The sequence below is a fragment of the Aotus nancymaae genome, unplaced genomic scaffold, assembly GCF_030222135.1.
Source record: "Aotus nancymaae isolate 86718 unplaced genomic scaffold, 86718_ANA_hifiasm-v0.15.2.pri h1tg000059l, whole genome shotgun sequence".
Taxonomy (NCBI): Eukaryota; Metazoa; Chordata; class Mammalia; order Primates; family Aotidae; genus Aotus; species Aotus nancymaae.
This window is the reverse complement of record NW_026988473.1, coordinates 15,475,388-15,495,845: the sequence shown is the minus strand read 5'-3', so window position 1 is coordinate 15,495,845 and position 20,458 is coordinate 15,475,388. Positions and strand designations below refer to the sequence as shown.

The following is a 20,458-nucleotide window of genomic DNA, read 5'->3' as shown; positions in this document are numbered from 1 at the left end:
GCATGGTGGCTTCTGCCTGTAGTCCCAGTACTTTGGGTGGTCGAGATGGGAAGATCACTTGAAGCCAGGAGTTCAAGACCAACCTAGCCAACGTAGCAGGATCTGCATTTCTACCAAATAAATAAATAGCCAGACATGGTGTCACACACCTATAATCCTAGCTACTCGGGAGGCTGAGGTGGGAAGACTGCTTGAGCCCAGTTACTGAAATTTACAGTGAGCAATGACTGTGCCACTGCACTCCAGCCTGGGTGAGATCCTGTTTCTTTAAATAAAAAATAAATAAATAAAAACATTAAATAAATAGGTCGGGCATGGCCAGCACTTTGGGAGGCCAAGGTGGGTGGATCATGAGGTCAGGAGTTCAAGACCAGCCTGGCCAAGATGGTGAAACCCCATCTCTACTAAAACTATAAAAATTAGCCAGGTGGCAGGTACCTGTAATTCCAACTCCTCAGGAGGCTGAGGAAGGGGAATCGCTTGAACCCAGGCGGCAGGGCTGCAGTGAGCTGAGATCGCACCACTGCACTCCAGCCTGGGAGACAGAGTGAGACTCCCATCTCAAAAATAAAAATAAATAAAGAGAAAACAATTACTCTGGTTTCCACATCTCTGAACACAGAGCAGAACAAAAGTTCTTGAACAAATGTGGCTTTCTACATCTCAAAGGAAATGGTCTAATGAGTTTTAGAGATTCACCTTAGACAAGAATGTTTCTATATGTTTTGCTTTATCTGTGTGTGTCTGTGTGTGTGTGTGTGTAAGAAGCAGTATTTCTCTGTTCAGGGCAGGGATTATATCAAATACTTTCAGCTTTTACAAATGTAAGAATTGATTTTCCTACCAATTCTTGAAAAAACAGTATGTTTTGCCTTCACTTTTTAAACTATCTACTGGGAACCTCTCACCATGTCTCAGTGCTGGAACTAGAACCTGGAAAAACTCTGAGAATTTTGCTTAGAATTGTGGGAATGAGTAAGACACTCCCTATTTTCAGGATTATCTCATTAGTACCTTGATTCAATTAGGGCTTACTGAGTAATGGGCTATCACAGTGATGGTGGTGGTAGCAGGGCGCACATGTGTGGATATGTAGAGAAACCCAGGGCACATGAGATTTCAAAGTAACACGCACTTAGGAAGCAAATGCTGCATGCCTCCTGAAGCTAATGCACTCTACTAAGAGACCACAGAGGAAAGGCACTGTCAGAGTTGGTGAATCTGTCATGGAAAAATTCTCCTAAATGAATGGCTTTGACTGCAGTTCTAGTGTTATTTTTAATTTTTTATCTTGCCCCCCGCTTCCTTCTCTGACAAATCGCACCAGAGACACCTCTTACTTCTCCTATACCCCTTCCCCCCTTTCCTACAATGTTCTGAAGAAAAGAACTTTTTGAGGATAGATGCTTTGTGCAACATCTTAGAAGTCAACTTTAAGATAATTGCAGCGGAAGCAGCTTTTAATCAACTGACAGGCAGCTTTAAGAAAATTAATGAGGACAAAATCTTAGGAAGGAGTAAATCATTTCTGACAACAAAGCCGTCTCCCTTTTATCCCAATCTCCCCTTGAAGAAATAGTACCCTTCCAGGATACAAAAATAAAATATCATTATTTTTGATATTTGCCACCCCCAAATCCAGACAAGATTATGGAAAGGCTCAGTTTCCTTACAGTTCTAGAGAATACTCTGGATTGAACTAGAATTCTAGGTTGCTTTTGGAAATCAAACTTTTAGAATCTAGGGAAGTACAGATGATTAGGATGATATCACAAGTTCAATTCAAGGGCAGGGAAGGAGAGAGTCATAATAAAGATTGTAGATTGAAGAATAAAGCTGGGACAAGTTAAAAGAGCCTATATTTGTGAAATTATATAAATTCTGGTCAGTGCTGACAGCACTGGGCACCCGTCTTGACCCAGGATCTAAGCCATATAGTTACCACTAGGGCAGTCTGGATCCCAAGTTTTTTCTATGGTTCACTTTTTTTTTTGAGATGGTGTTTTGCTCTCCTTGCCCAGGCTGGAGTGCAATGGCACGATCTCAGATCACTACAACCTCCATCTCCCGAGTTCAAGTGATTCTCCTGCCCCAGTCTCCTGAGTAGCTGGGATTACAGGCACCCATCACCATATCCAGCTAATTTTTGCATTTTTAGCAGAGACGGGGTTTCATCATGTTGGCCAGGCTGGTCTCGAACTCCTGAACTCAGGTGATCCACCCATCTCAGCCTCCCAGAGTGCTGGGATTACAGGCATGAGCCACCGTGTCCCAAACTCTGTGGTTCATTTTAATGAACTTAAAATAATAATGATCATCATCATCATTAGCCATCATTAGTCTCTGTAAGGATTGCTACCAAATGATACAAAAGAAAACAAGCCACCTAATGTTTCTTTTCAGAGACAGTAAGAGATAGAGTGAGAACAAAAGGGGAAAGGACAAAGATATATTGACAGGCGAGGTCCAGATGGAATCATAGTGCGCAGAGTCATCCAGAAAGCTTGTTAAAACATACATGGCTGGGCCTCGCCTCCAGAGTTTCTGACTCAGCAGATCTCAAGTGGGGCTGAAAATCTGCATTTCTAATAAGTTCCCTGGTGATGCTGATGTGGTCCCCTGGGAGCACACATTGAGAACTGCTGCACAATCGGATTTGGGTAGGATGTAGGTCTATAAAAAATGGTTAACAGGCCAAGTACAGTGGCTCATGCCTGTAATCTCAGCACTCTGGGAGGCCACAGCAGGCGGATCACCTGAGGTCAGGAGTTTGAGACCAGTCTGGTCAACATGGTGAAACCCTGTCTCTACTAAAAATACAAAAATTAGCCAGAAGTGGTGGCAGGCACCTGTAGACCCAACTACTCAGGAAGCTGAGGCAGGAGAATCACTTGAACCCGGGAGGCAGAGGTTGCAGTGAGCCGAGGCTGTGCCACTGCACTCCTGCCTGGGTGACAGAGAGAGACTCCATCTTAAAAAAAAAAAAAAACGGTAATAATTCTGCTTTCCTTCCCTGATGCCTGGAACCTGTTGAGGGTAAAGGAGATAGGTATTGCTAGCACTCTAGAGGGAGAAGGGGTATAAAGGGATAGTCTACTACCAACCCACAAAACTCTTAGGTCAAGAAGAGGAGGCTGAGGACAGATACCTAAGAGAGAAGAAGGGGAAGGGAGACGAGAAGAGGAGGAGAGTGAGAGAGATGGATACTTTCTTTCCAATGTGTCCTACAAACTATTGACCTGTCTGGGTAACACTCAACCTTGGCTACCATTTTGCCACACAGCCACAAAGAAAAAGCTTTCAATAAAATTGACCCTTAGGTATTGGAGGCTTTCCCTTAAAGACCACAACACTGTTCCAGGGAGAAAGGGGAGCTTAACCGCTTGCTATTCCAGAGCTTCCTCCCCAACCCAAGACAAATGAAGGTGTCCTTAGTCATCCCTTCTGTCAATAAAATGACCCAAGAGAAAAGCAAACTACTCCTGGTGAGATTGAAGTTTCTAGTGCCTCCAGGACCTGCAGGAATTAGGCAATGAGAATCTTTTTCACTTCTTACTAAACCACTTATTTGCCTACAATCTCCACTTATTGGGAGGTGGGGGTGGTCCATGTTAACCTCTGTGTTGAAAGCACAAATCCTTATTCTTCTTTCTAGCTCAAAATGCTCTAGCATCGCCCTCATGTCCCTGAACCTCCCTGCCCAGTTGCAGGCTTCTGCCCCTATTCCTAAGTAACACAGCACTTACTGAGATACAAACTAGAAGAACAATGTGATATATGACTCCTTCTGGTTTCAGAAGTAATTCTGTATTTTTGTTATTATGCTTTCACTTGGTTACAACCAAAGTTATTGTACTGTGCAAGTTGCCACTATTTTAGAAAATTAATTGCAGTTCTCTGTTACAATATTGTGCCTGGTTCCAATTAGAAAATGAAAGCCGAGAGGGAACACAGGCAGTTTAGTGTTTTGAGAATTCAGAAAAACTTCAGCTCAGCAGCCTCTAAAAGCCTAACCTAAAAACAAAACAAAAATTAACAAAAAGCCCTCTCTGGCTCAAGTAAAAGGGAATCAGAGAGAAAATAAGACTCTGAGTCATAGAGTAGCATATCTAGTCTGGAGGAATTGCAAATGGATAGTGGGAAGGGAGAGAGAAAAATATATGCCCAGTCTTACCTGATTTACCCATCATTAAAATTGGGAGGATTAACATGGTAAACAGAGAAGGGAAAGATCAAAAGGACCCTAGATCCTAGAAATCAGGACAAAAATTAAAATGAGTCAACATAAAGAAAAGACTCCAACACATACAGCTATTCAAGGGAGAAACCTGGAAAGCATCAACAGCCGAGAAAAGATGGGAGGTGAGGCAAAGACAGCCAAAAAGCTGAGTTTGATAGGAAATAGAACACAGACACCACTTTGCCTGCAACATAATTAGCAAAGAATCAAAGCACCATGCACAAAACCACAATGGCAAGTAGACCTGAGACTGATTCTGCCTTGCTGAGAAGGCTGAGGGCAGACACCTGAAACAAAGGAAAGCTTGTTTTAAAAATACTAATCCTGGGTCCCTCTGGCTCCCATTCTTATTCTGATTTTAGGTTTGACACACATCTGTATTTTAATAAGGACCCCATGTAGTTCTAATGTAAGTTGTCCAGGAACCACAGTTTGAGAAGCACTGATCCAGAGGTCTGAAGAACTGCTTGGAGTAAGTGCATCAAGGCTAATAGCAATTAGCAATTCATTTTCAGAAGAGTTTTCATATGGGATTGTGTCAGAGATCATCTCTTGGGGAGAGATGTCACTTAGTGCCATCTTAAAATAAATCAACGCTCTGGAGGATGTTCTCCTGGGAATGTCTGTTGGCCCAACACGTTTGCCTTTCTGTACATTACCACGGTGAATTCCAAGAGGTAACACCAGAGAAAAGGGGAATTCAGGGTAGCAAAACTCTAGGACAGGCCCATTATCCACAAAAGCATTTCTTCGTGGCCAGAGCTTGACATTACAGATGGACACACCCACCTATACTTACCTGTACAAAGAGGGAGATGCTGTACTGTCCCATTAAACCCTCGCTCCCTGTTCTCAGACAAAAATTCACTTCTTGCCTTAAACGGTGATAGAGCACAGCTATCCAAAAAAGCTGGTGTCTTCCCTTCCACCAGTCACTGAATTCAGGGACATTTGCTGAGTGCTTTGGCTACCTTTGGATATAAGGGGCAACAAAGACCTGGAAAACCAGAAACCTCTCTGTAGCATGGGAGTTTAAAGTCAGACTGGGTGGACACAGGTTAAGCTAAACCTTTTTGAGATGCCTTGATCCTGTCTCTTGGGTGACAGGAACATTTCCCAAATGGGAACTTTCTAGGTACTTCAGCTCCCTTTCTTAGTGCTTAGAGGCAGATGGTAACCCTACTGAAAATCAAAAAAGGCTCACTGGGCAGCCTGGCAGTAGCTCCAGTCACCAAGGTGCTGGCTAGCCTAGCCGCCGGCTAGCCTAGCCGCCTTGCGCCCCTTAGCAGGATGGCCATGGACTGACTGGATTACCACATCTCCTCAGCAGAGTTCTCTAACCGCATTCCCTGAGCTGCCAGCCCCATATGTGACAACAGATCCCACCACCTTGGCTTCTGCTTTATAACTGTTGTCTTCTGCCAGATGTTTCTGGCTACTTATAGAAAAGTGGAACTGTGCTAGCACTGGCAGGCTATGTGCAGGAGTTGGGCAAGAGCCCTGTTTTACAAGAGAGGCTAGAGAGGTCTGTCAGAGCTACCGAAATCAGACCCTGTCTCTTAATGATTATAAACAATTATTTCACAATTAGGCTGGAAGGTTTAGAAGAGCAGCTGTTGGGACTGGGATTCCAGGTGGCGAAAAGCAGAGACCAGGTACTTTTACCAGCCAAGTCTGCTTAAGAAAAGCAAAAGAAGATTTAAATGAAAACTCAACTTCCATCCTCAAATATCTAGATTAAAAAATAGGCTTGATGAACATCCCACAATGACTTCTCCTATTCACCCAATGTCAAATATTTCTAACCATATGGAATTCAAGATCAGAACTTTCTTGTCATTGTGCTATCAAGAGCAGAGAATGACTTGTTTCCCTCTCAGAAGCTTGGTGGGACATGATGTTATGTTATTACCCATCATTGGTTCTGATAAGAAGGATGCTTTTTTTTTTTTTGAGATTCTCTTTCATTCATTCACATTCTACTAAGTGTTAGGTTCCCTACGAAGTTCTTGGACTTCATCAAGATAAAACAGACACAGTCTCTGCTCTCAAGGAGCTCAGAGTCCAGGAGAGGAGAGTGACACAGAAACAAATAACTGCAGTTTGGTGTGATAAGTATTGACATGAGTGTGTCAGGGGTACAATGAAAACACAAGGGGGGAGTGACCGGTTCTATTAAGAAAGATGCCACAGAAAGTGAAAAGCTTGCAAGTAGTTGGAGATAGGGGACAGGAGGGCAATCCAAGTAAAGATACTCTGGCAAGAAGGCATTTTGTCAAATTCAAGAAGCTTGGAAAGTGGTTCAGTGTAATTAGCCAGAGGATATCTGTAGGAGACAGGAGGGAGAAGACGCTGGAGAGGAGAGGACCACACCATGCCACCCATTTTCTATCACTTTGTACATAATGAGTTCTATCTCTAGTTATTTCTTTAAAACAAATGCTTCCCATTCCAGGCATTCAACAACCATCTACATGCACAGCACTAAATGAGGGACCCTGATGGATATTCCCTTAAGGAGCTTACACTGAAACGAATTGGATGGATTAAACATATACACCACACAGCTAAAGAAGACAAAAAAACAGACCAACAAGGACATCAAACTATAAATGGTACAGACTGCACCAAGTACTAAGGGAATTCACAGGTTCTTAGCTTCAGACAAAGCTTAAATACTATCTAATTAGAGAACTGCTAAAATGCTTGACTCCCCTTGACAAAACCCTGGCTAAATGAGCACCCATGGGATGTGGGAAGCTCACTCAGGCACATTAGTCTGGCTGAGGCCAAAAGGTCACAAACCACAGGATGTCCAGAAGGCTTTTATGGCAATACAAGAGAGACACACCTCAGACAAGAGAGGGTCCTAGACAGGGCCTTTTCTCCACTGGTGAAGTGGATGGGATGATTAAGAATACAGCAGCTGCCTAAAGTCTTCATCTTCCATCATAATTATAACCCACAGAAAAGAACATTTCATGGCATACTATGACTTTTTACAGCTTGTTTTTGCAAAAAAAAAAAAAAAGAAAAGAAAAGAAAAGAAAGCTTTAAAAATAAGCATTTCACCAAGTTCTTTATGCATCTCCAGATTAAAAGTTTCATGCAGAGGTAAGGAAGTATTCAGTTTATCTGAAGATACTTTCAGGCCTCTGGGGAATGCAGCACATATTCTGGGGTGTGAGGAAATTCCTGCCTTTGATAGTCCAGAGATTCTACAAATGAAGCCTGCTGGTCATGGATGGGCTTGACTGGAGCTGTTCCTTACTCCTTATGACTGTGTGATAGCTCTGGTCCTGGCTGGGAGATCACACCACTGTCCCTCATTACCCTTCCAAGCCTAGGAGAGCTGCCATACAGTTGAAGGTACAAGCAATGACACTCACCCTCATGGAGGTCTCTCCACCATGGGCCTGTTGCAGCCTGAAGACCTGGGCCACCATGTGCTCTGTGGAGGGGTGCAGCAGGATCCTTCGTGAGGCCAAGCCCACCATTACATATCTGCCCATTGGGGACAGGCTCACCGAAATGGCATTAGGACCTGAGGGCCAACAGAACAGAGAGATATTTCCTAGTATTCTTGCCATTCCAAGGAAACAACTTTAACTCTCACTCTTCTCTTTTTCTCCTATCTTCATATTCACTTGCTCATCCTGGGGTCATCTCACAGGACTGTGGTGAGTAGTGCGATAAGAAGGTATATACAGGCCGGGCGTGGTGGCTCAAGCCTGTAATCCCAGCACTTTGGGAGGCCGAGGCGGGTGGATCACGAGGTCAAGAGATCAAGACCATCCTGATCAACATGGTGAAACCCCGTCTCTACTAATACAAAAAAATTAGCTGGGCATGGTGGCGTGTGCCTGTAATCCCAGCTACTCAGGAGGCTGAGGCAGGAGAATTGCCTGAACCCAGGAGGCGGAGGTTGCGGTGAGCCGAGATCGCGCCATTGCACTCCAGCCTGGGTAACGAGAGCGAAACTCCAACTTTTAAAAAAAAAAAAAAAAAAAAAAAAAGAAGATATATACATACTGAGTTGGCCAAGAGCCCTGGACACTAGGTTGAGCTAACCCTTGTTGAGATGCTTTGATCCTGTCTATATGTTTGATATATAGAAGTACTTAATAAATGCTAGCCATTGTTATCATATAACCCATTTTTAAAAACTGGTAACATCCTATAATTACTATTTTAAAACCCACATTTTTCATTTAATACATTATGAACACTGTTCTATAAGAGCATTTTAAGGGCCAGTGGAGCAATTCTATCACTGCACCATCATTTATTTAGGCAACTCTTAAAACAGCAAAAAAAACGCTACTTAAATTCAACCCAAGGTGACACCAGCAAAACAAAACAAAACACTCTCAAGGCAACAATTCGACATTTTTCTGTATAGTAACCCTGCTGCGAACACCCTTGTATGTAAATATTTGTACAGTTTTCTGATTATTTCCTTAAAAGTTGGACTGCTGGATCAAAGAGCTCACACATTTTGGGAGGCTTGAAATACACAGTCCCAAACTGTCTTGGCATGTGTGTGCCATTTATTCCTGGCCATCGTAACAGGAGCATGCGGTAGGACTCTAATCCTGAGATTCTTCTGCAATGTTACTAGCCAGGTAGCCAGGACTCCTGCAAAGCCATCTCTCTCTGGCCTGTGCCCCAGTGAAGGTAGGGGCAGTATATGACCATTAGTCCCATCCAAGCCATGCCTCACCTAGGAATGACCATGCCAAGGCACCAGCGTCCCTCTGTCATTAGGTTGAGCTTCCTATCCCTTACCAAATCGCTTGGTGTAGAGCATTTCGCCCAGGTTATGGGGGGCCAGGGAGTACACTGCCAGGATCCCTTCATCGGGAAAGCCCCTCTGGCTGCTGGGGATGAAAGCTGCCAGGAGCTGGCCATCTGCAGAAATGTCACAGCTGGCATCATTGTAGATCTTGCAATTCTGCACCAGCACATTCATGGAAGCTGCATCAGACAAAGAAAGAAAAGAGGATAAGAAACTTTGGAGTTGATACTGTGAAAATTCTGGGGCCAAAAATTTAAGGGCCTTCCTAAGGTCCTGAACCTTGTCTAGAAATGCTAAAGGATATCTTCCCATTCAAACTAAAATGTCAAATGAACAAAACATAGGAGGCAAGTAAGATATGTCTCTTCTCCCACTTTAGTAGGAAACTACAGGATAGTCAGCACCACCACAACCACCTGCTGAGTCTTAGTTCACACTTAGGAAACATCGCTTGAGAGATTAGATAAGGAAAAAGTTATTAAAAATTATTCCTAGAGAACCATTTAACAGCTGTTATTGTCCCAGAGATCAAAACTAAGATCAATGAAAATCCAAACCCACTGGTTCCAAGAAAAAGGTGATACAGGCAGAGCTTTCTTGGGGCAAGAACCCTATTCAACACCTGTTACGTTACCTTAGAGAAGAAAGTCATTTCACAAATTTGTGTCTTACTTTCTCATTTATGAGAAAGAGAACTGGAACATCTAGAGATCAGTTTTCTGGAATAGCTTGCTAATACTAACCTCTAACTCTACCAAGAGAGGAAAAAGAACAAAGCCCAGCTGCGGCTGGATGGCCAGGGCTCTTTTCATTTCCCACTATGCTCTATGTCAATGTCCATGGCAGCCCTAGTCTACACTTAACAGTTACTGAGAACAAAGTGCAGGGTCAGGCAGGCAGCAGACTCAGCCTGCTAAGGTGGCAGGATCTGAGGGTGGAGGAATGTCTGTTGGTGAGGAGCATCCACTCCACACGATAGGACCAATGAGATGTTAACTGGCACTGCGCCTACAGGCCTTGTTTCAGTTTTCATTTGAATCCCTCTCTGAGTCCCACTGTGTGATTCCCTGCCAGGAGGTGGTGGCCTACCCTTGATGTGAGCATAGAGCAAGAGTGGCCACATCATGGCCCCAGGCAGAATGGCACAACACATTCAAACAGACCAAGCTCCTCTGGGCTTTGTCTCATTTAGATCTACCGTAAGCAAAGAAACTTTTTACTGTTTCTCTTATTTTAAGGAGCTGTCCACTGACAGAGGCATCCTGGTAATTTTTTAAAAGCCAAGCTCAGCTGCCCTCACCAGAGTCCAGGTGATCTACTACAGTAAGCCAAAAAAAAACCTAAAGGGCAACTTTCCTTGAGGAAATTACCTCAAGAAAAATAAAACAAGGAATTGCTCTTTCAGAGGCCTCCAGGCTTATGCAATCTCACTTAGTGATTTGTAAAACTCTATTTGTTCTCCTTTTCCTGTGTGCTGCTAATGAAGCTACAGAGATGACCGTGTATATGGAAAAAGGCATCAGAACACATTGATTAGGCTATTGTGCCAACTCGGGGGCTGACACCTACAGCATCATTACGCATAAAGCCGAGGAACAACCACAAGCATGGTTCTGTTTGCTAACTAATAAAATAATGACATCCAAATACTCATTGCTATCACCATTAGGACTTTCTACTGCTCAACTCCCAACCCACCATCTGTTCTAGCCTGTAAGGCTAGATTTATCTAGTTAGTACTTGGGACCGTCTGCTACTTACTCAGGGTCCCAAGCCGTTTGCCAAAAAAAAGCAAAAAGGCAATATCCCTCTCCTTTTCTGGATCAACACAAGAATCCAGTTGGGGATACAGAACCAAAGGAACTGGGAGAAGTTTCAGAAGTGAGACCATCTTGGTTTTCTAACTCTGAGGCTGACAATGCTCAGACAAATAAAAAGAAACTTAATGATTTACACTCTAACCACCAAAAGCAGGAAGACAAAGAAAATAAAGAAATCATAAATATTAAGTAGTACATGAAAGTAAACAGGAAAGGAGATGGGACTCTATGGGCTTTAAGACACTTTGAAAAGTTGCCATCTTATCCACATTTAATGTCTCAAAAATGTATCGTGGGTATGTTATCAAAGTAGACTTTCCTATCTTGCTGTTACATAGATCTACCTCATATGTGTTAACATATATTTTGGTTCAAACATATAGAAGGCTACAGTAATCCTCAAAACTCATCACCAACACAAGAAAAAGCAGTTAACTGCTTATGAAGACAAGGGGTACAGAGGAGAGTACAAGTAAGGTTTTCCTTCTTCTGGAAAGCTTGGCTCTAAAGCCCCTGAAAAACTGGGCATATGAACAAAAAACATTTTGTCAGCCTCAAATCCAGGCCACTGTGCTTGTGTTTGTATTACATGATGACAATTCCAAGTCAATAGCTATCTCCCAAATTCTGCCCTCTCCCCTGACTCCACCCAACTTCACAACTCTTCCTGGCTACTGCAATGAGTTCACAGAGATATAAAAAGGATAAATAATAAGAGAATGCTGAAAATTGTAACAGCTTCGCCGGTAGCATATTCAGTTTCAGAAATTTGCAGCTCATGAGTCAGGGTTTTACTTCTACCCTAATGGGATGTGGTAGGCCTAGAGTGATTTGGTAGCTCCATTGCACTGGGTTCTGTTTACAATTTCATTCTCACATTCGCTGCTTTTTGTCTATTAATTTCACATGTGGAAAAGGAAATGGTCAGTTACAATCCTAAGTGTCACTGCTTCAATTCACTTGGGCAGCTTCCTCTTGTAAGGTTGAGATTTCGATGACTTAATTCATACAGGAAGAGATTTCTTGGATCTCAATTACTTCTTTACTTAGGGCACAGGAAAGTAATGTACTAATGACAAAGGACAACTAACTCATCCTTTTTGGATTCAACAATCGTGTAAGGTAGGGAGAAAAAGGAGAAGTGAAATATAACCGAAGACACTGGCAGCTTACACACCACTAGTAGTCTTTGTTGTGCTCCATACCCTGTATGACCCCAGCAGTACACAAACTTTAACATGTATCAAAATCACCAGGAGGGCTTATTAAAATACAGAATGCTGGGAGGGGGCCTGAGAATGGGCATTTCTAACAAATGCCCAGGTGTCTCTGATGTTGCTGGTCTGGGACTACACTTGAGAAATGCTACCTCGTCAAATAATCCTTAGTCCCCGAGATGTATCTCCAACAACTGGCTTTCACTTAAAGGCAAAACACGTATTGGAAAAAATGATGGGTAGTTAGTTGGGCAGTAAAGAATGGAAATAAAGGTTAGGAAAGAAAGGATTTTCAAATCAAAACTGCTCAAGAACTTCAGGGGGCAGCTCCAGAGGGAGAAAAAACAATGCAGGAGACAGCAGGAAGCCATGTTCCAGACTGCAATGTAATCTCCTCCCAATTAGAAATGATTTCCAAGTGAAAATGCCCTAGCAGGGAATGGGAGGGGTTAGAAATACTGATGCCTGGAGGAGCAGATGGCTCTGCCTTCCTATCAGCTCCATAAATTATAAACAAACACCTTGTACAAAGATCGATTTGTAGCCTGTTGCTGGCTGGCCAGATGAGGCCATGGGAGCGATTAGCAGTTGCAGTGCTTTTGCAAATGCATTAGATACCGATTTGGAAAACCCAAGGGGGGTTAAATCAGCAGAAAAATTTCCTCTTGGCTATCTCTGAGCCCCTTGGATTTCAGAATAAGACCTGTACAGAGCTCCAGATGACCCATAAATACTCCCTGAAGGCACTATATCCCCTGTGGTATGGCCTGCCCCACACCACTCATCCACTGGGTTTCTTAAGGCCTATTCTGACAGAACAGCCTAGTGACCAATTCCATCCACCCAGTAGAAGTTTACTCTTAAAAATCATAGTGAATCTAATGTGCCACTTTTTTCAGGAAAGCAGTTTCAAAATTATCTATGCATGAGGCCTTATTCATAAATTTCGAAACACTTTAATCTCAAATCCCAAGTGAGAGAAGCAGATGACAAGATCTTTAAGCTTAGCTCCAGGAAAAGGTTAAATGCAATTCACATAAATCAACTTGGTGGTTGCCGAACCCATGAGTAAAACTCAGAATCAGGCTGGGCTCACATGTGTAATCCTAGCACTATGTGAGGCCAAGGCAGGACAATCACTTGAGGTCAGGGGCTTGAGACCAGCCTGGGCAACACAGCAAGACCCCATCTCTATAAAAATAAAAATAAAAAATCAGCCAGATTTTTTTTACTGTGCCTGTAGGCCCAGTTACTCAGGAGGCTGAGGCAGGAGGATCGTTGTTTGAGCTCAGGAGTTTGAGGTTACAGTGAGATATGATCACACCACTGTACTCCAGCCTGGGCAACAGAGCAAGACCCTGTGCCTAAAAATAATAATAAGTAAAATAAAACATAAAACCTCAAAGATTAAACTCATGTGGAACTTTCACATGAATAATCAGACAGATCACTAGAACAGAACAGAGAGTCCAGAAATATATCTAAATACAGAAAAGAAATTAATAGTATGACGAAGATGACATCCCAAATCAATGGAGACAAATGGATTATTCATTAGTTGGGACAAGTGAGTAGCCATATGGGGGAAAAGTTGGATCATACCTTGATTATTTGGGACCAAATTTCCCAGTGAATCAAAGACTTAACTATTAAAAAACTAAAATATAAAAGTTCTAAATGATCTCCCTAATGATGACACAAAACCAAGGCACCATAAAAGGAAAGTTGTATAATTGTGACGACTTAAAATAAGTTCTATGACAAAAATAACCTTCAGCAAAGTCAAAACTCGAATGACAAGTAGGAAACTCCTATTATAAGTTAATTTTCTGATTTATAAAGAACTCCTGTAAAATTGCTAAGGAAAAGCCCAGTAACACAATAGAAAAATTGGTAAAGCACATGGACAGGTCAAGAGAAGAGAACACAAATGGCTGTGTATATGAAGAGGCATGCAACTTTGTTTCTAACATGAAAAATACAAATTTAAAATACCCACACACTGCTTTTTTTTTTTTTTTACATTATCAGATTTGCAAATATCAAAAAATTTGACAGCACATTCTATTAGCAAGAGTTTATGAAATCAGGTATTCTCATGAACTGCAAGTGGAATAATAATTTGGCACAAGCTGTATAGAGTGTGGTAGGCAATAACTACCAACATTACAAATGCACACTCTTCCTCCCTGTAATTCCATTTCTAGGAATGTATCCTAGAGATATACTGCTCACGTGCAAAACGATAAACTGTAGCACAGTTTGCAGAGCAAAAGATTGAAAACGACTTAAAAGTTCTTTAATAGTAGACTACTGAGAAAATTATGGTACATTCATACAATGGAATACTAGGCAGTCATAAAAAAGAACAAATAAGTTATTTATGTACTGATATGAAAAGATCACTGAGCTCTACTGCAAAGAAAAAATGCAGAAAGTATAGACAAGTACATACAGCATGCTACCATTTTGGTTAAATAAAAGGCAGAAAAACACATATTTGCATTTGTTTGTATATACATACAGTATTTTTGAAAAGATATATAAGGAACTGCTAACAGTGGTTACATATGGGGAGGACTGGTAGGACTGGGGGGCTTCTTACTGTATTATTCTTTTATAAATTTTTTGAACAGTAATATCAATTTCAGATGACAAAGAAACAAAGTGACAAAATAACAAAACAATATAACTTTAAATAAATTATGGCTAACTTTAAATAAATTATAGTCTAGAAAGCTAAAGATGAATAAGCAAACTTCATTTTCAGTAAGGGAAAAGGTGAATTGTGGTCGATTCCCAGCAGTTGACGAATGAATTAGTGGACATGTGGGCTATAAGGACTTAGAAATGGATGATTGCTACTGAAGTTTCACTGAGACTGGATATGAAAAATTAACCTGATTTTCCTTGTCCAATAAAGATACCAAGACTGGCATATCAGGAAATGCCACAGACAGAGAATGTCTTAATTATTTTAAGGCAAATGACAAAGTCTTATAATATCATACAGACAAGATAGAAAAATGTTGACTTCAAATATGAACAACCAAGCCCAGAGTGCTAATTCATAAACCAGTATCAACACAGAGGAAGTCCACAGTAATGTACCACAAGGGTTGGTGCAATGCCCTGCCTGGTTCACTACTTTCTGCTATTAATCTGAAGGAAAACAGAAGAGTATATTTATTGAATTAGTAGACAATGGAATATTGAGAAAGAGGGACTAGGCGGGGTGTGGTGGCTCACACCTGTAATCCCAGCACTTTGGGAGGCCAAGTCAGGTGAATCACTTGAGGTTCAGGAGTTTGAGACCAGCCTGGCCAACATGGTGAAACCCTGTCTGTACAAAAAAAAAAAAGAAAGAAAGAAATAAAGAGGGACTAAAACAAAGTTCAAATAGATGATCAGTGGCAGGAACAAGAAACTACAGTTGACAGTAAGAAAAAATTGAATAGAAACAAATACAAATCTGTTTTCATTATTAAAAGATCAAGCTGTACAAGTACAGGATGCTTGAGTCCTGGTTTAATAACAATTATCAAGAAATGTTAAGTGACTAAAAACTCAAGAGTGGCTGCTGAAACCACAGGGTGTCATAGAGCGAATAGTGTCGGAAGCACCACTGTGCTCTGTATTCGACAGCTCACATCTAGAGTTTTCTAATCTGTTCTGCCCCCCTCCACTGAAAGTTAAAAGTTAAGATGAGCAGAACTGTCGAGGACTTGGAAATCAGTGAAAGGAATCTAAGGAGGTTTGACCTTTCAACAAAGATTTAATGGTAAATGGAAGTTTAGCTTAAATAGTCGGAGGACTGTCACTTGAAAGCATCATCATGAGATTTATACTATAGAGATTCAGAGACAGAATTAGGACCAATGGGAGGAAGTGACAACAAGGGAAACGGCGGCTCAGTGTGAAAGAAGAACTTTTTTTTTTTTTAGACAGGGTCTTGCTCTGTTGCCAAGGCTGTAGTGCAATGGTGCGATCTTGGCTCACAGCAGTCCCAACCTCCTAGGCTCAGGTGATTCTCCCACCTCAGCCTCCCAAGTAGCTGGGACTACAGGTGTACGTGACCATGCCCAATTAACTGTGCTTTTGGGTTTTTTTTTTTTTAAAGACAGGGTGTCACTCTGTCACCCAGGCTGAAGTGCAGTGATGTCATCTTGGCTCACTGCAACTTCCGCCGCACAGGTTTGAGTGATTCTTGTGCCTCAGCCACCCAAGTAGCTGGAATTACAGGTTAGCGCCACCATGCTCAGCTAATTTTTATATTTTTAGCAGAGATGAGGTTTCACCATGTTGGCCAGGTTAATCTTGAACTTCTGGGATCATGTGATCCTCCCAACTTGGCCTCCTAAAGTGCTGGGATTACAGGTGTGAGCTGCCAAAATAAATTTTTTTTTTGAGACGGAGTCTGACTCTGTCGCCCAGGCTGGAGTACAGTGGTATGATCTCTGCTCACTGCAACCTCCAATTCCCGGGTTCAAGCGATTCTTCTGCCTCAGCCTCCCTGAGTAGCTGGGACTACAGGCGCACACCACCACAACCAGCTAATTTTTTTTTTTGTATTTTAGTAGAGACTAGGGTTTCACTGTGTTGCCCAGGCTGGTTGAGAACTCCTGCGCTCAGGCAATCTACCCACCTTGGCTTCCCAAAGTGTTGGGATTACAGGTGTGAGCCACTACACCCAGCCCGAAAGAATACTTTAACACGAATTTAGCAGTGATGGTCAGGCCACCCTGTCAGTGTGGTCTATCATCAGAAGCTGTCAAGCGGAGGGGGAACCATTATCACACTTAGGAATGTATAAGAGAGGGCCCTTTACAAGGTAGAAAGTGAAATGAGAGGTCTAAAATGTTGTGATTCCAATAGAACAACTGGGATGTAGACTGCAGACTTCGCTAGAAGCAAGAAAACAAACAGCCATGTTTGTAAATCAGATATTAACCACACCATACACTTAAGTCCATTAAGATCTGGAATAATTTACATCACCATAGTCTTTCCTAAAGGGTCACAAGGTTTAGCTCTTGGATCCTACACTCCCTTTTCTTTCTCCTCTTTTCAGTTCCACCTGAACTTTAGGTTTTGGCCAGTGAACTACTAGTTCACAAACTCTTCAGAGCAGAGAAACCTTTGTTTTGTGTCTATTTCAGTACTTCACATTGTTTGCTGTTGAGGGTGGGTGCAAGACATGTTTGCTGAATTGCTTAATTGGAAGTTGCAGGCTGGGTGTGGTAGCTCACACCTATAATCTCAGCACTGTGGGAGGCAAGGCAGGCAGATCACTTGAGGTCAGGAGTTCAAGACCAGCCTAGCCAACATGGTAAAACCCTGTCTGTACTAAAAATACAAGAATTAGCCAGCCATGGTAGCATACACCTATAATCCTAGCTACTTGTGAGGCTGAGGCAGGAGAATCGTTTGAACCCAAGAGGCGAAGGTTACAATGAGCTAAGATCATGCCACTGCACCCTAGCCCAGCCTGGGCGACACAGCAAGACTCTGTCTCAAAAAAAAAAAAAAAGGGAGAGTTACAGAAGAGGTGCAGAAATGGCATGAAGACACAACCACTAAATGAGATGACAAAAAACCCAGTGCTTACAACACACACACACACACACAAAAACCCAGTGCTCCATGAATTTTTGAGTTCTGGCTCACCAGTAAATATAACCCTTCCACTAATACCCCCATTTGACATTGACTTACCATTACTGATTTCAGGGAGGTCAAACTTAGTGAAGTCCCACCACTGGAGCCGGTAGGTAGTATTGGCAATGTTACTGGCCACGGCGGACTGTCCATCACCGATCACTGCTCCTGATGAGGAAGAATTCAAAGATAGCGCATTATATTATTTATCCACTTTCCACTGCAAAACATAAAACAATACTGGGATTAGCAGGAGAGAGAGAAGAGGAAAAACTAGACTATGGCTGAAGAAAGCTAATGAGTCTCACCTTGCAAGTCTTTGTCTCAAAGAAAAACCAGGCATGTTTGTCAGGGAACAATTCAATGTGGAAATATAATCCCATTCATCAGCTCCTCCCATTGTTACTTAACATTTATTTAGTGCCAACAACGTGCCAGGTACCATACATACACGGTCTGCTAGGCTTGACAGCTAAAGAGACAGGTGAATTTTCCCAAAAATGTGGGAAAAGAAAAAATGAAAAATAGGAAGACACCATTAACACAGAAAAGCCAGTAGCATTTCAGTTCCTGGATGTCTAGATAGTAAGCAGCACTCTTTCAGACAAAGTATCTCCTTCTTTATCACCTTCTTCCTAGGAGGACATCTCAAAAACAGGCTTCCTCCAGGGAAGAGACAACTACTATACAGCTGACTGGATAGAAAGAGACAGTAAAAAACAAATGAGGTAATATTTGTTCATCTCTTCTGGACCCCTGGCATGTAACACAATAAAAATTTATGAGCCTCGCTTTGCAGCATCAGAATATTTTTATTAAGGCCATCTTTTATAATACCTACCCCCTAAGAACTTCCTTGAATCCACATTTGCCTGTAACATCTCAGGGTTTAACTTTCTCTGAGATATACTCTTCTGTGTGACATTTTTTTTCCTTGGTAACCAATTAAATAAAAAATGGATTTTTTTTAACAGGGTGACACTTTAATTTGCAGTTGTATTTCATGTACATGAACATGTCATTTCCTCCTCCTCCTTCTGAGGTGCATTTCATACACAACCACCCTCCTTCTGATCAGACAGAGTCAAACCCTCTTGAGAGAATAGAACATTCTCATATGCTAGATAACCTAAATGGTATTTTCAGCTGTAAATCAAAGCCTTACCTTGAGAAACTGAACTTGTTAGAGCTTACTAGCCTTGCAACAATGGACAATTTCATACCTAGATTCTTCAGTATCACTTAGTCTTCCTCCTCTGCACAACACTGCAGAAGCAGTTTTTTTCTTTTAGAGGGCAGCATTTATTGCACTGCTACTCCTGGTGTTGCCCTATTCTTTCTTCAAATGATCAAGAATGGTTCAAAGAGAAAACTTCCATATAAGCCAAGAAATGTGGGGAAAGTACTCTCTTCACTCTTTTCCAGTTGCTGCTGGCCACTGTGGCAGAAGACTAATTTTTTCAGCATTCATTTATTGATAGTCTTGTCCTTGTCCAATTTTCAATTTGTAAGGAAAAGTACAAATAACAGTTCATTTCCAAAATGATGATACTTCTAGATCATGAATTCTCAACACAGGGAATATCACCCCCGTGGGGGTAAAAATAGGTTGATGGCGGCAAAAAATTTTTTAAAAAACGTTAGTACAATCATTTGTTCCCCTCCAAAGCCTCAGAGTATATAAATAGATACACATTGTATCTGTGATATTAAAATTTCATCGGAGGGGAGACAATTAGGGAAAAAATGTCTAAAAATGTTCCTTAGGGGGGCAATAATGGAATAAAGGTTAAAACAAATTGTTCTAAATAAATGGATACCCCCAAAACAAGACATTCTTTAAAATCTTGCCGATTCAAAAATGTAGTCCCAGACATGATCTCCCTAAGGCCTGAGAACGACAGCATTTGGGGGTGCTGCCAATGAGTCCACTGACCTGAAATCTCTATTTGAGTCCCCTATGGCATATCATTCAAATGAGGTAAATATATACCCTTGCTTTAACCTTCACAGAAATTCCCATTTAATAATGGTATCTGACTTTTGCTGAACTTCTGGGTCATGAGGAGGGCAAGATTACCTGAAGGACTTTATTAAAAGGAACTTTCTTGATTTTTTTATGCCTTTTTGATAATGAAAATAATTTTTTAGTTAAAAGATCTACCACTTCCCTGAAAGGAATTATTCCATTTCATTCTGATCCAGGCTCAATTCCACTGAGCTTCCAAATTGTTTCCTGGGCTTGCTTATCAAGATGGTTGACACCCCTCTTTGACCACTAGTCTCTCTCAAATTACTTTAGTTCCTTATCATTTCCTCCAGCTTTTAACAGAAAAGCATATAACCCCAAATGGTAGAAGGTAAGTTTATTTTCTCAGTACATAATTTAAAAAATGCTAGTTGCTAAGAGAGGGTAGAAAATAAATTGAAGAAACAAACTTCATATTGTAAGAGGTTATTCTGGGGGAAGGGATGAGAACTACAAACAGGAAAACAGTTAAAGAATAATACTAGATTCTTTTTGAGTACTGTGGATCTGCAAATGGGAACACAAATTATCAAGACTCCCAACTCCCGGCTCCAGAGGCATCTTATACTGTCCATGTCTCAAGAAATGTCTTCTGGAGAACAGTTGTGCAATGAAATGAACATGCAGAGTTGCACTGTGTAGAAGAGACTGGGGAGGTGTTCTCTGTCAATGGTGCCAGGGTGCTGAAAAAGAATG

The 20,458-nt window shown here is 41.7% G+C and overlaps 1 protein-coding gene across 6 annotated transcripts in view; it reads right to left on the bottom strand.

The window, feature by feature from the left end:
* Positions 1 to 20,458, bottom strand: part of AMBRA1 (autophagy and beclin 1 regulator 1) — a 164,654-nt gene that overhangs the window by 27,163 nt on the left and 117,033 nt on the right. For all 6 annotated transcript variants that reach the window (XM_012452479.2, XM_012452481.2, XM_012452480.2 and 3 more), the window contains 3 exons: positions 17,791 to 17,901; positions 9,029 to 9,217; positions 7,630 to 7,784 (listed from right to left, as the gene is read on the bottom strand). In XM_012452479.2, coding sequence (XP_012307902.1) covers positions 7,630 to 7,784; positions 9,029 to 9,217; positions 17,791 to 17,901 — 455 coding nt within the window. The remainder of the gene's footprint in view (positions 1 to 7,629; positions 7,785 to 9,028; positions 9,218 to 17,790; positions 17,902 to 20,458) is intronic.